The sequence below is a fragment of the Pseudorasbora parva genome, chromosome 7 (genome assembly GCF_024679245.1).
Source record: "Pseudorasbora parva isolate DD20220531a chromosome 7, ASM2467924v1, whole genome shotgun sequence".
Taxonomy (NCBI): domain Eukaryota; kingdom Metazoa; phylum Chordata; class Actinopteri; order Cypriniformes; family Gobionidae; genus Pseudorasbora; species Pseudorasbora parva.
The window spans coordinates 47,337,277-47,353,538 of NC_090178.1; the positions used below are offsets into that span (position 1 = coordinate 47,337,277).

Here is a 16,262-nt window from a genome sequence, read left to right on the forward strand (position 1 = left end):
TGAACGGGTATTCAGTATTTTTAAGAAATCCACAATGATGACATGACTATAAATTAAAAATAGTGCATTTGAAATATTTTAATGCATTTGAAATATTTTAAGTTATCATCTTGTATTGAATGCCATTTCATTTCTAGCCTTCTTTCTGAGTATGAATTATCATATACAGAAAAAGACGACAGTACTGTATTCTTTCCTGTATGATTGTCTCTTCAGACCGAAGAACTGCACATGAGCTTCTTTTGAACTCCTAATTGAACTCCTTCCTACTAATTGATCGTAGATATTAAGTGCAAACAATAACCATAATCAAAGTACTCAATATTCAAAGTGCAAATAGAGACCAATTTTTCTTTTTAGCATGATACAGAGCTAAGAGATGGTTACAGATATATAGTTTTCATATTGGGAGATAATCGTGTGCCTCAGGGAGTTGCTTTCATTCAAAATCACAGTTGAATGCAGGCTCCCGTTTACTTTCGCTTTATATTTCGTGATCGTGCGTATACTCTGTGATTAAGGTGCGGTGGTGCTGAGTGCGCAGATTAAAATAAGTCTGGCGCTTCTGCTGCGCAAAGAATCCTCCTCCACGCTGTTGTCCACTAACATGTAACACACACTCGTAACACAAGCTCATTGCAAGTGCTTCACTAACACGTAACACACCCATAACACACACTCGTCTTCTCGTCGCTTGATTAATGCTCCGAACAGCTCATTCTAGATGAGATGATGTTATTAAAGCGACTGTTATGATTATCCAGCTAAACAAAATTGTTTTTATTTCTATAAAAAGCAAAACTAGAGTGGAGGTGTAATATAAACTTCACCCTCACACTCCTTCACGACTAGGTCATGATAATATGACGAGAATATGACAGCTTTTCACCTCGTCACAGTTTAGTTTTGCGAGATCTCGTGGCATGAGATCTCGTCACACCCCTAATATTATATATATTATCTTGCTAGAAGTAGCCATCAAAGGATGGGTACATGGTGGTCATAAAGGGATGTAAATGGTCAGAAACAATGCTCAGGTAGGCCGTGGCATTTAAACGATGCCCAATTGGCACTAAGGGGCCTAAAGTCCCCACAAGAAAACATCCCCACACCATTACACCACCACCACCAGCCTGCACAGTGGTAACAAGGCATGATGGATCCATGCTCTCATTCTGTTTACGCCAAATTCTGACTCTACCATCTGAATGTCTCAACAGAAATCGAGACTCATCAGACCAGGCAACATTTTTCCAGTCTTTAACTGTCCAATTTTGGTGAGCTTGTGCAAATTGTAGCCTCTTTTTCCTATTTGTAGTGGAGATGAGTGGTACCCGGTGGGGTCTTCTGCTGTTGTAGCCCATCCACCTCAAGGTTGTGTGTGTTGTGGCTTCACAAATGCTTTGCTGCATACCTCAGTTGTATCGAGTGGTTATTTCAGTCAAAGTTGCTCTTCTATCAGCGTGAATCAGTCGGCCCATTCTCCTCTGACCTCGAGCATCAAAATGGCATTTTCGCCCAAAGGACTGCCGCATACTGGATGTTTTTCCCTTTTCCGTATTTTTTTTAATTTATTTTTTAGTACATTAAGTTGGGCTGAATGAAAACAAGTTTAGCTGAGTTAAGCTGAAATAAAATGTTTAGTTATTTTTTGTTAATGTTTTATTTTTTTTTAGTTTATATATATATATATATATATATATATATATATATATATATATATATAATTCATTTTTTTTAAATATGCTTTTAATGAACTATTATAACCCTGCTGTATGCAATTAATAAGTACTATTATAATGTTGTAATACAATAATAATGATTAAATCCAATATTAACTGATTTCACAGACTGGGTTTAGTTTAAGCCAGGATTAGACCTTCAATTCAATTAGAACATTTAAGTAGCTTTTATAAATGTGCGTTAGAAAAAAACAAAACAAACAACAACAACAACAAATGCATTACTGGTGTGCACTATGAGACAAGACATGGCACTGACATACTGTAAGATCTGCTTTCAGCTCAAACATGCATTTTAGTTTGGGACTAAGCTTAAAGAGCCATGAAGCCCCAAAACAAAACAAAAAATTAAATTTGCACAGATATGTACAGGCTGCACATCACTGAAACCACTAAACCCACTTGTTTTGAGGTTGAAGAAAGAAAACGTACACATACATTTTATCAACAAGTGGAAATTAGATATTTTTGCATTTTTCCAAGCATTTTGTTCTTCACACAGTGTAAGGTAAAAGCGTGCCTTCAGAGTGTATGTGTGGCTGTGAGTCCTCTGCATTTATTCATGAGAATGAGATCTATTAACCCAATCACTGCACAATTATGCATGAGGTCGCATTACAGCAGAGAGTTCAAACAACAGAGCGGTATCTGCAACGAGTTTAACAACGCTCCCCACGTGGATCATATAGATCAGATACAGACCAGAGCGGGCACATTTCAAGTTTGTATGAATATATTTCATATAATTTAGTCCTCTAAACATGAAACAGCATTGCGGTTAGCGCACATATATAATCACATCTTGTGCCAATAAGGACATACATGTGCAAATAAAGATGTGCGTCTGTTCACTGACATGATGGGTTATTCTGATACACAGAAGACAATAATGTAGACCAAAAACAGACAAGAAGAACAGACAAAAAAGTAACTATGTCTTCATTATTTTCGTGTTAAACTGATTTGTGTTGTTGGATTTGTAGTTCACCTATACTGTAATGCAAATATTATCATACCTTTTATATGTTCTCCCTCGGAGTGTGCGATATATATATATCGTCTGTGATAATATAATTTGTTGTTTTAACAATGTGCAATCTGACATTTTCGAGTATATCCCTCACACTAGACACGCGCATACACTACGTGATGTAGTCTTGAAGATTAGACTAGTCCGGGTGCACGCTTTCACTGCGTGAGTCTATATTTATATCATAAATGTGATATTTATTTTATACAAGTTTAATAAGCAAGAATTTACATTTTAGATAAGTGACTTACATTTTAGACACCGCATTGCCCATTTTTACTCTATTTCGCCAACGAGAATAGTTCAAAACAAAGTCACAGTTCTGTAATCGCATCTCTGAGCAACACGCAGTGTTTGCTTACTGAATGAATCAGCTTTCTGAACGAATCAGTTAAATCAATGATTCAGAGACTTAGATAGTCAAATGATTCGTTCCCGAATGAATCAGTTCTTTGAATGAATCGGTTGAATCTCAATGACTCACTCATTAACAGTGACTTGCTGTCGCCTACTGGTGGTTTTAAAGTATCTTTTCATGTTTTAAATAGTTTCAAATATCAGTATTCAACATTGTGTGTTTAAAACATAAAAAATATGTATGCATAACTGCAGGTTATTTGTCACCTCTAAGCTCATTAAACAATTAAATGCCACTCTGTGTTAGAAAATGCTCATAAAAGGAAAAATTTCTTTTTGGAAAAGATGTTTTCTGTCACTGCTGTGAACTGACCACCACACAGAAAATGAAGAATATCAAAAACTTTAGGAGTCATCTGATCACCAGCACCAAGATACCAACACAATAACACGCTTAGCCAAATATCGTCTAATTATCCTTATCGAGAAAATACCAGAAAATATTGAGATATCATTTTTTTGTCAATATCGCACACCCCTAGTTCTCCCGTGTTTCTCAGTTTTGGCAGTTTGATGTTATATAGGATTAGATTTTTAAAATGCATCAGTGTGCCCTCAACTCTTTTCTCCTTTTGATTACAATACTAGGGATGCGGTTGAACTTGATTTTTAATGAAGATCCAGCTCATGTGGATAGGACATTGTGTGTTTGATCGCTTCTTTTCCCTGCGGATTCGTTTGCAAACAAAGAGACTGGATTTGCAGACTGAACGAGTTTAAAACACAATGCTGTGCCTTCTATATTGGACCCGACAGGAAATGTGCAACATACTTATGTGAGCAAAACATGTTTTTATATGTGATTAGTATTGCACTGTTACTGATAGTTTGATATCAAACGATTAGAAATAAACATAATTAATGATATATTACCGTGCTGTCATAGGCTGGAGTATCTTTTGTACTTGAGGTGTTGTTGGTTCATTGTCCTGTGATTCAGGATCATACTATGGGTCAAACATATATGAGTGAATCAGGCTCAAAACCAGGGTAGACAATAGTCTGTTAATGATTCATTATGATGCTTTTTGATTGTAAAATAAAACACGCAAACATCATAAGTTGACCTCGGACAACAGTATAAAAACAGCAAGTTCATGACCCCTTTCCTGGAGTGTTTCAATTACTTTTATACAAAAAGAAAATAATAGAAGATTTGTCTTTGATTTGTCTTGTGAAGCTGTCCAAAATATGTCAGGTCTGCATTTCTGATATTCCATCCAGACATTTGCAGATCTTCAGCATTCTCTGTTGTCTTTCTTTTTACAGCCCTCATTTCCTTTGAGTCCTCAGATTTTTGGTGGAGTTTTTTAAAATGTGTTGTAATGTCTTTAATGTGTTTTACGCCCTTCAATAACAATTTAATGAACTACGATGACAGAAGTTGCGCTAACAATCAGTGAACCATTATATTTATTTAAATGTTGTGAATGAGATATACAGACGAGGCACATCTTTATTATTTCGAAGAGGTGCAGTTATGTGTGTAAGGCATAATCAAAGGGATTTTGACAAGTCTAACAATAGAAACCCAGGAGACTTCTTGCCATTACGCACACACACAAACATGCATACATAATCACATGGCCTTCCCTGTGGATGCTCTAAGAAGCTGTTTCTCTCTCATGACAGCCTACATGTCTGCTTTTTGTAAAACTAATAGTTAACCGCATCTTTAAAATATATTTACATTCTGGTGTGTGCGAGAGTCATCCCTTTAGAAGCTTCACAAAGACTGTCGCCTTCCTGCGTGTGTCAATATAATGAGAATGTGAATTAAAATGGACAGCCACCTGCCCGCTGTAGTTTCCAGCATCATTATCAGTGTCTGAGCTATGGGTAAGGCCAGGAGATGTTTGTTTTGGACGGATCTCCTTCAGTGCACACGGGCCTCTTGGTGGAATATCTCACAGAGAAAACACAACTCTGGCACAATGTTTACTGAAGATATTTAAGATAAAGTCTTATTATCTTTCCTGTTTAAAGCACAGACATATTTCATATATAACAATTAGGGATGTCAAAATGAACAACAGTAATTAATCAATTATTAGATTTAGCACCATTGTTTCATCTAATACAGGTAACACATTTATATAATTTGAACTAATAACAACAGTTTCTGTTGTAAATACTGGATTTAAATACTGTTCAGAACTGAGAATCAGTTCAAACGGCTAATTATTGAAGATTTACATTGAGATTAGAATTTTTCAACAGTTTTAGAAATCTCTGAGATTAGTTGTTTTTTTCTCCTCAACAACAAAAACCAACAGGATTTTTCCACTTGCTTTTGGATTATGGCAGAAAATAAGCTCTGTGCTAAACACAAGCTTATGATTCTTACATTTTTTGTTCATCATGATGATCTTCACAAAAGAACAGCTTTTATCTTGAAGCCTAAATACAATCTGCAGAAGGAAAAACCAAAAACAACTCTTTTAGTCTTAATTTAAAAGCGGTATTCTGTTTGCGAACATCCCGACATTTCCCACACTGCTGAGAGTGACGTTTAGATGAATACGTGCTGCTTTCTTTTTCCTCAATAACACACAGAACACAAATCCAAGCGGTAAGAAAACAACAATTAAGAAAGCATCTGATCATAGCAATGTGAATATGTTTGCACCGGATCTGCAATTTAGCAGTCACGTCGTGATTGTTTAATAGATTGTTTCAAAACAAGCAGCTTTACAGTATAAAACATGATTATTGTTTTACATTTTCTACTATAAAGCAGCTCTCCACTAGGGGTGCAATGGTTCAAATTACTCACGGTTCAGTTACAAGCAACAGCACACATAAATTCTATAAAGCAAAGAGGACTGATTCCATTAATCATAATTATATTATTACAAGATAATAACATGTTAATAAAAATGTAATAACAATATAATTTAATATATAATACATATAGTCTCTATTTGTTGTTGTTGTTGTTGTTGTTGAAATGCAAGCCCCTGAATCGCCCTATTCTTTTGTTTTAATTGACACCATTATGTTGTACTACTAATACTCACGATATGATGAGTAGAGTTTAAATGCTGTTTAAATGTGTTCTACACAACATTAAAGCTTATTAAGGAATAATGGACCATTCACTGTAATGTAGGCTTATACTGCTTAACATTCAGCTCGGGATACTTGAAGCCTGCTTTCTTGGGCATGGATATGGACACATTTAGACATCAACTAAGAGTCTTATCTGTTCTTTTAGAGTGGAGATGTTTGTGTGGTGATTTGAAGTTGTGAATGAAGCTTGGCAAACATGGCAAGGATCCTTTTTTTTTAATTGTCAGGGAATGTCAACTGCCCGTCGTTCTTTAAGCAGCCACAATGAATTTTTCTAAGCCGACCTGGAAGTCGGCATCTTCCTAGTTCCCTTGACAACTAAAACATTTAGAATTTTCTATTTGCTTTTGGATTATTTTTGGATCAACTTTTAATTTTGAAGCCTAAATACAATCGAAACAAGTTCAAAGCTATGAAAAGCGGTGTGGCCTATTTCTGCATATATCAATAAATCCTGCCCTCAAGTGCAAAGGGGATTGTGATTCTATTTTAATTTTGTGCTGGTTGGGGCAGGACGCAGAGGAACTGAAATAGCAAATGGGTGATATTCCATTGCCATTACAAAATGGCAGGGTTATAAATCTTAAGACATTGTAAATGCAATTGCAAACGGACATTGCGTTTCCATTTGAAATCTGGCAGACATGTTACATACATGGAAAAAGAAAATCCAAACGCAATTGCAAATCTCGCATTTGTGTTTCCATTATGTCCGTTATGCATGCAAAAGAAGTTTGTGAAACAAACAAAAAAGCTGTTATTTCAAAAGACATTTAGGCCGATTTATCCCTGATTTACCCAACAACAATCAGTGAAAAATCTTGTCCATGACATTGATCTGTTACAACGTTCGGGTGTTGAGGTGCTTAGATCAAGTCTTTAACCTCGCGATCTGCTCGTGGACACAGCTCTTCTCTTTGTCAGTACAGCTGTACTAGCCAAGATGAACCTGTTAACATTATTTTTGTATGGGTTTGTCCATTCAAGTGCAAGACTTAAAAGAGAACTCACTTTACACGCTGTCTGAGACGTGGCTTTCTGTGTGCGCATTTCAGAAGACTGTGCAAGCTCTCTTTTGCGTCTCTGGCTTTACTGGATTTAGTGTAAACACATATAGCAACGTGTACCGTTCAGGTCTCACCTGCATTTTGGAAAGCCAGAATGTGTATCCATCAACAAACGTACATTAGCCTTACTCTGTCTGTCTGTTTTACATGTTGTTATTCTCAACAAACCATATTATAGATGCGTACGAATAGTCAGAACCACGAACCACGGGTGGAGAACGGTTCAATATTTCTTTGTTTTTACTTGCATCTGAGCTCGACGGAGTGAAAAGAAGAAATGAACCAGCAAATATTTTCATGTCAAAGAAGGCGGAGCCTCTGAGCCACACCTACCTATTACATCATTGCCATGGACCAATTGTAGCTCAGAGATGTTTAGCAGCCAGAGGTAACTTTTCCTGGAAGTTCACATTGGCAAGTTGCTTCGAGCTTCAGTGTTCGCAATTACGCCACGTTGGCCTGCACCAGTATATCAGGGCCTTAACTCGTTTCAGGGTTTGGGCCTACAAAAAAATATAATATACATCATCCCTGCAGCACTGAGACAGAATGGAAGAGGAAATGTCTATGTATCAGTCAACAGGCTGACATCTGTTTACTTTCACACATCCAATACATCAGTAATGTTGTGTGATTTGTGGATGTTTCTCAGTGAAAGTTGATGGATATCCCCTTTCAGTCCAGAGGCTGGATCTGAAACATATCCTTATTTTGCATGGACATCACTCCCACAATAACATCTATTTATCAGGACCGAGCAATTTTTCTACTGTTTGTCTTAGAGTCAGAACAGATAATAAATTTGTTTCATTTTCATTATCTTGTCATCTGTAAGAATAACATCCACAGCAGAGAATGCTTCAGGTCTGATTGTAGTGTGCCGTAAATTAATCAAAGCCTCAGAACAGATCGAGAACCAAGAGCAGATTAAAGTCGCGCAATCTGTGAACACTCCAACATGATCAAAGTATTGGACAAATCACTGCTAATCAATCCAAACAATCTCAAATCAACCCAAATGCACAGATAGCATCACGGTGATAATCAAAGAATGAAGTAAAAATTATCTGACTTTAGTCCCTTAAAGGATTGGATGAGTTCAGTACAAAGAAGCAAGAAGCGGTCTAAGAATTGTGAAAAAAATTGACTATTATTGTTATTTTTCAATGCATATAGTCCAATTGTGAGCTCTGTTCCTAGTTGACTGCCTGCTCAACAACAACAACAAAAAAAGGTATAACACTGATTGCAGGTTAATAAGTAATATACTCAAATGAGAATAAATATTTATTTGCTTGTTTATTACATACTTGTTTTTATTTTTAGATAAATTAAGATTTTCCTTCTTTCTTTCTATCTCAGCCCCTATGGTTTTGCCTCATCAGCAGTCGTAGTCAACATGTGCAATCGGCTGATTTGTCAAGGGTAACTCCAGAAGATTCTGATAGGCACTTGGCAAATCACCCAGTTGATCTAAAATATCGACCGGCCACAGAAAGTCATTACACACAATAATGGCAGGCAGGACCTTGAGTGTGTGACTTAATTAGGTTTCAAATGCCATCAGATGTGTTCTCAGAGGCACAAAAGGACCCGGGTTTAAAATGGTTGAAGATCCTATGCAATTGGCAACAATTTCTCTCGCTACTAACCTTAATATCTAAATTGATTACAGGTTTATTTGTAGTTCTACTGGAATAAGATGGAATTATTTTGTATGCTGAATTTTGCATGCTGTCGGCATACATTTCAGTTTTGGAGATTAGTCAGGATTAGTCATAAACAGATTTGTGTGCTTCTGTCACAATTTGTGCCATAGTAATCATGTAAAGGGGGCAAACATATGACATTTTAACCAAAAGCTATATGACTCTTCTTAAAAAGATTATATATAAAAAAATAATTTAAAAAAACATGCATATGCTTTGTGTGAGCAGTGTGAGCGAGAAAAGCTTGTCTGTGGGTGGTTTATTGATAATGCAGTGTGATTTTTTTTTGTAGGTATACGACTTTAAGGACAAACACTTTTACGTCATTTGAAGGTCATAAAATTGATAGAATATTTATTTATTTATTTTTACAATTTATAATGCGTATAATTATCAACCCTCTGGTGCGCCTCATGTTGTGGTCAAACATGTCAGATTTTTTTCTTTTTCTTTTTTCCAGTGTAATCAATGTGTATACATTTGTTGTTTATGATGTTTGTATTTAATATTTTGTATTTAAGGGATTTTATGGTACTAAATTCTATTCTAAATTCTAAATTCATTGAGCATCGACCTGGTAATTAAATTTCCAGCTTAAACTGCAATAAATCTTGAATGCTTTGGTCTCTTTTTAAAGAAGACACATGGCAGAATATATATAAAAAGTTAACTTTTAAAAAAGTTATAGAAGTTTGTTTATTGTTATGAAAAATGCACATAAATAAAAATGTTTATAAAATATATATTTCCCAAAATATTTTTCCAATACGCTAAAGCGTGCAGAAATCAACACTATAATTCTAAACAAAATGTGTTCCAAATTATTATTATTTTAGTTTTTTTTCTCAAATCATGACATTTATTTATTTATTTATTTATTTATTTATTTATTCATTCATTCATTCATTCATTTATTTATTTATTTATTTATTTATTTATGTTTGTTTGTTTGTTTGTTTTCAAATAGTAACTGTCAAAACCTTTACCAAGTTTCACATCATTACGATGAAGTGAAAAAATAAATAAATGAAATTGTTAAAAATGAGCAGTGGGTTAAAAAGGTATTTCTCCGCAAATGTTATGGCAATTGCACTTCCAACTTTTAGATTTCTTAAGTACATACGTAACAGATCTTACATTTTAGAAGTTTATCAATTATTTGATATTGTGTTGATTCAGTGTCTAAGAAAACCAAAGAGTTTCTTATTTTAGATTTAGGAATATATAGTTTGGTACCTGCGTTTGCATTATTGTTGCTGTTGCCTTTGTTGTTGATGATTCAAACTCAAATATCATCTACTGTTTATCCCAATTGTCTTTGTGAATTGCATTTGTCGAAATAAAATGTAATAAAAGTCTGAAAATGATTTTGACTTCTCTCCCAGAAAACAAAGATCTCCACGTATGATAAGATGTGGGAGTTCATGAGCAGTCGAAGGCATTCGGTCATGGTGAAGAGCATCGAGGAAGGGATTGAACGCGTGCTCACCTCAGATTATGCCTTCCTGATGGAGTCCACCACCATCGAATTCGTCACCCAGCGCAACTGCAACCTCACACAGATCGGTGGCCTCATAGACTCCAAGGCCTACGGGGTTGGCACGCCAATGGGTAAGGATTAGCAACATTAGTTTTATTTGAATACCTTTTCACATTTACCTAACAATGCATCCTTATTGTATGTTTAAAGCTGTTTCATGGTGCTCAGCTCATGCTGAATGCGTACAATTATTTTAACTGAAGTCAATTTTTCAAGTACTTTTTTATTAATCGGTATGTAGGCATGTAATTGGGTGAGTCTCAATAATTAGTCTTAATAAGTCTCAAACCCCAGGCTCGGCTCGAGCTCAAAGCTTCAACCCCATATAATGATACTATATAAAGGCAGACTTTGGACTGCAGTCATACCTTTTCCATTAAGGGACAATATGGAGATTTTCAGGTGCATTATTTACACTTATAAAGGCAAAGTTTTTATAACCTTAGTGAATCCATGTGTCATGTTTTATGTCAAATTCTTAAAATTCACTAATTTAAATGTAAATGTATGGTAGGCAATCTTTTTTATAAACACTTTTTGTTATGGTTGAAACTCTCTTCACATCCTGAGCAATCCATGATAGAAGTGGTTTATTTATTAAAAAGGACATCTTCTGTGGAATACTCAGGACCAAGAAATGTTGGATAAAATCAATGCCATGTTTGCAATTGTAACGAACACGTCCACTGGAGGCAATTGTGCAGAACCTACGTTCATTTTATTGAAAAGGATCCGAAACATGAAACAAAGACTTGACACATGAACAGACTTGACTATGAACACTCACCACCAACAGGTTACAACATCAAAACCAGACCAAGACACATGGCAAACCTGAGGGCTTAAATACACAAGGACTAATGACTAGACAATGGACACATGTGAACAATGATTAAACTATGAACCAAGGACAACATGACACAAGAACACATGAGGACATGACAAACCAGGACACAAGAGAGTGAACATGTGCTGTGTTACAATCCACTTTTAGACACTCACTTGCCCCGCTGCCATTTTGAAGGGCATTTTACTTTGTGAAGTGGATGAGGGATATGGACAGACCCGCGCTCCCTTGATTTTGACTGATTTTGTACACTTCAGGCAGCTTCAAATACTGCAATGCAACACGATTGTGACGCCACTGCATATTTTGTTTAATTTACCCCACCTCAAACAACTGATATTTTAATTATTTTTAAAACACTATGCATGTTTGGCCAATCATTATTGCATAACACATATAGATTTAAACTAAAATACAATTCCTGATATTACATGAACAATTACAGAATAATAAAAATAAAGCATATTTGTTACCTTTTGGAGATGTTTTATACCATCATCACAGACCTCGTCAGAGCTCATTTCCCAGTACATTTAGCATCTGGCTCATATTCGCCATCACAGACATAGTCTCAAAACTATCATTTTCAAAATCAATATTTTGATCGCTGATAGCTTCTGCATAAGATCCATCATCAAGTGACAGTAACACTAATATATTTGATTGTGTTCAGTACTTGCTCACTATAACATCGCTGAGCCATTTAATTAAATGTTGCTGACGCTGCCTATTCTTTTATTATTTTTTTCCTGCAGTAAATGTGAAATTTCACTAGTCACTTCATAAGTGTGTATCAGATATTGCCACTTTGTGCAATAAAGGTGCATTGCACTTATTCAGTCATCAAAGATTCAATCAATGTTGTACAGAAGAAAATATTATTTTAATTTTTTTGTGGAAAAATTCATTCTTTTATAATTGTATTATTTTTTTCTTGTTATATTGTTTATAATTAATTCAATGAGGAATCCTAAGAGGGTAGTGAATGCACCCATATCTCATCCCAGGGGTACGTGACCCCCTGTTTAAGAACTACTGCTCTAATGCAACAGCGGCTCTGCTAGTGTCAATCAATATCTCAAACAATGATTGAATTGATGCTGCAGATACTGCCCTAATCAATAATCAGTCACAGCTATTTGCCCAGTGCTGAACACATTTACATAATCAAATCAAAACCATTTCTATTTTGCCAAAATACCTATTCTCATCAGTATTACCTTCCAAAATAAAAATATTAGTCATACACCTCAACAAAAACATGAATCACTGAACAGCCTGATTGAAATGAGAGACACAGCCATTTATCAACACATCTCTGCCATGCAGAAGTGTATTCTCCTCAAAGTGTGTTTCTCTCAGACTGCAGCGTTGACTCAAATCTTCATTTCATTTTGATTAATGACTGTCTGGCTCTGTCGGTGAAGGTGAAGCGGTTGAGGTTAGCGTCTCTGAACGCCGCTCAGCGGTTCAGTGAATGTGCAGAAATGCGGACCCTGAGGCAAACGTGCATGAAATAGACGAATGGATGCGATAAATAAATGAAAAGAGAAACTGTGAGGCGTTTCCCCTCCTGTGCATAAGATTATCAGTCTCAGTAGCAGATTGTTTTAATCCGGTTATACATGCGGCTGCGGGCTGTGTCAGCAGCAGAAATGTGGAAGAAAAAACGGTAAGACTCGAGTCCAAAAACAACCATAGCACAAGTCTTACAGCAGTACATGATACTGCTGTAAGACATCTCCACACAATGACCCTAAAACTCTTTCCTTATCATGCGTTTGTAGAAAGAAATTATGGTTTCTATGATTGTCCTTTATAGCAAGTACCGCATTTCCATTAAGACAAATATTAAACATATATATTTTTCTTTTGTATTTATTAGTTTGTGAGACAGGAATCTGAAGCTCATGGTTGCAGAATAACATGAACCTCAAAGCTACACATGCAACCAATGACCTCTGCATGTGATTGTATCGGATATAAAACAGCATGACCCATTACTTGCAGAATTGCTTTGAAAGGACTAAAAAAAACAAGAATGGAAAAGGCACCTTAATGTGAGGATCAAAGGCCTTTCGGTCACCTCTGAAGCCAGACTCCTCTACCTCAGGTACCATGTCAATCAGCCAGATGAACAAAAACCACAAGCTTTATTTCACTCATTCACTGTGCTGATGTATTGAGTTCAGTATGTTGCAGCGTTGTGGGTCTAATATGTTCAATGGTGTTGTAGTCTAGACCTCCTAAACCAAGACCAAGGCAGGGTGAGACAGAGTTAAGACCAGATTTGTATTCATATGAAAGATCCACATTTACTGCCAAAGAAATGTTTCATATTTAATCAATAAATACTAGTAGAATAGCATTGGCTGTTGCCCATCAAATGAAGTCACTAACAACAAGTCAGAAAATCATTAATTCAACTGATTCAAAAGCAGCTGATTCATTCAGTAGTGAATCACTGTTGTGTGCTGCAAGGAAATGCACAACACTTCTGCCGTGTAATATGTTTTTTTATTTATTTATTTATTTTTACTATTTTCATGGCCAAAATGGAGCGGAAACATGTTATTAATATTGTGTCTAAAAAATAAGTCAATTATTACCTTCTTGTTTATTGGTCATTTGGATACAATCAATATGATGTTTGCAATTGTGCCATGTTCATGAAAGCAACTCTCTTGCTCTTGTGATATTGTTTAATTATATCATATGCGATCCTGAACCACATTACCAGTCATAAGTCATAGCTATTGTATGAGTCAAAATGATCGATTTTTCTTGTGTGTGTGAGAGAGAGAGAGAGAGAGAGAGAGAGAGAGAGAGAGAGAGAGAGAGAGAGAGAGAGAGAGAGAGAGAGAGAGAGAGAGAGAGAGAGACTACCTTAAACTCATTTCAATACTTGTATAAAAGTTACAAAGCTGCTGTCACTTTAAGGCTGAATGCACAGATCCTATACTCTGATACACAGCCGATATTCTCCCAACTTTTTACTCTTATCTTTCTCTCAGACATTTATTTTTTGGAACAGTTTATGAGACATACATCAAGTGTATGCTAACTAAACTAATCTTTAATCTTTTCAGAAAACTAAAACATACTTTCCAAGTATGGCCATAGGTGCACACACTGTGCAGAGGAATCGTCTATAAACTGAACAGTGTTCAAAAAATGTTGGGAAACTTCACATGACCCTACAAGAGTGATTACTGATAGGCTCTCTGCAAAAAAATAAAAACTTCAAAAATCCTTATAATCTTATAATTTTGTGAAATGTATACAACATCTAAAACAACGGAACAAATAAAATTTCCATGGAAGTATGGTTTGCTAGGATATGACTGGATAGGATTAGGATTAGGATTAGAGGTTAGGGTATTTGGCCGAGATACAAATAATTGAAAATCTGGAATCTGAGGGTGTGGCTATTGCCACAAATATACCCATGCGACTTATGACTGGTTTTGTGGTCCAGGGTCACAAATCTCATTTAGGGCCAGGAATGTGCATGGGGAATTTTAACACACAGATGTGTTTTGGAAAGGATGTACAAATTGTAGTTGCATTGATTGTGTTAGGGGTCAAACTGACCCCAATTTGTTTTCATCTAATTTGCCCATATTCAACTGTTTAAAAAAAAAAAAACAGGAATGTCTCAACCCTTATTCCCCGAAGGAGGGAACGGAGATGCCACGTCGGAGTACCAATGAATAGGACGTGCCACGTAGCACAGGTATACATGAGGCACAGTTGCTTGCATCAAATTAGTCTTTTGCTGAGGAGCCGAGTAGGTGAATTGGCACCCCAGCAGGGTACAGAGGACATGGTGACGGGACATGGCGTCTCTATTCCCTCCTTCAGGGAAAGAGGTTACATACGTATCCTCGTATGTATCACAGGTTACATACGTAACTGAGACGTTCTCATTCAGTTGGTCACTCTCTACGCCACGTCGGAGTAACGATGAATAGGAATCCCTACCAAAGCGCCATGGCCTGTGCCCCCCTCCAGTGCCCTGTGTGAGCCTCCTAAACTCTCTTACCTGATAAGACAGGGCTCACAAAGAGAAGTCCTTCACTGATGTTCTGCAAGACCTGCTCAGTGACTATTGGATAACACTGGGAAGCGTGCCCTAATAAGAGGCCACTGAGGAATCACATCATACTGAGAGGAGTTATGTGGAGACAGAGCTGAGCTGTAGCTCGCTGCCATGAGGGGGCTCCATCCCTAAGAAGGGGTGGCTCTCCAAAGGGAAAGACACTTCCGGGAGGAGCAACCGTAGAAAAATATGTGGGATCCCCGCAGGGTCGCTCACATGCCCCAAGCCAAATACCGGTTCTCAAGTATTCAGCAGTAGGATGCCTGATGCCGGACACTCTGCCACATCCGGCACAGAGGGCGGTGGAGGATTCACAGAGTTACATCTCTGGAGAATGTAAGCGCCAAGGCGCAGCAAGCCGACAGGAGCTGGGCCTCTCAGTGCTTCTACCCGTTTGAGGTGAGAACACAGGAGGAGACCGGTTCCACACGTAGGCTATAGAACCTAGCGAACGTGTTGGGTGTCGCCCAGCCCGCAGCTCTACAAATGTCTGACAGTGAGGCACCACGGGCCAGCGCCCAGCAGGATGCAACACTTCTAGTAGATCGGCTCGTGCCTTGAGAGGACAGGGCACACCTTGTGCTTGGTAAGCCAAGGTGATGGCATCCACTATCCAGTGGGCCAAGCTCTGCTTTGAGACAGCATTTCCCTTCTGCTGGCCTCCATGACAGATAAAGAGCAGATCTGAGGCCCTGAAGCTTTGAGTTCTGTCCACGTAGATCCACAGAGTAGACAG

General features: G+C 37.1%; 1 protein-coding gene across 2 annotated transcripts in view; it reads left to right on the forward strand.

The window, feature by feature from the left end:
• The window catches only part of grik2 (glutamate receptor, ionotropic, kainate 2), a 344,433-nt gene that overhangs the window by 287,877 nt on the left and 40,294 nt on the right, over positions 1-16,262 (forward strand). For both annotated transcript variants that reach the window (XM_067449374.1, XM_067449373.1), the window contains one exon: positions 10,423-10,648. In XM_067449374.1, the coding sequence (XP_067305475.1) occupies positions 10,423-10,648 (226 nt within the window). The remainder of the gene's footprint in view (positions 1-10,422; positions 10,649-16,262) is intronic.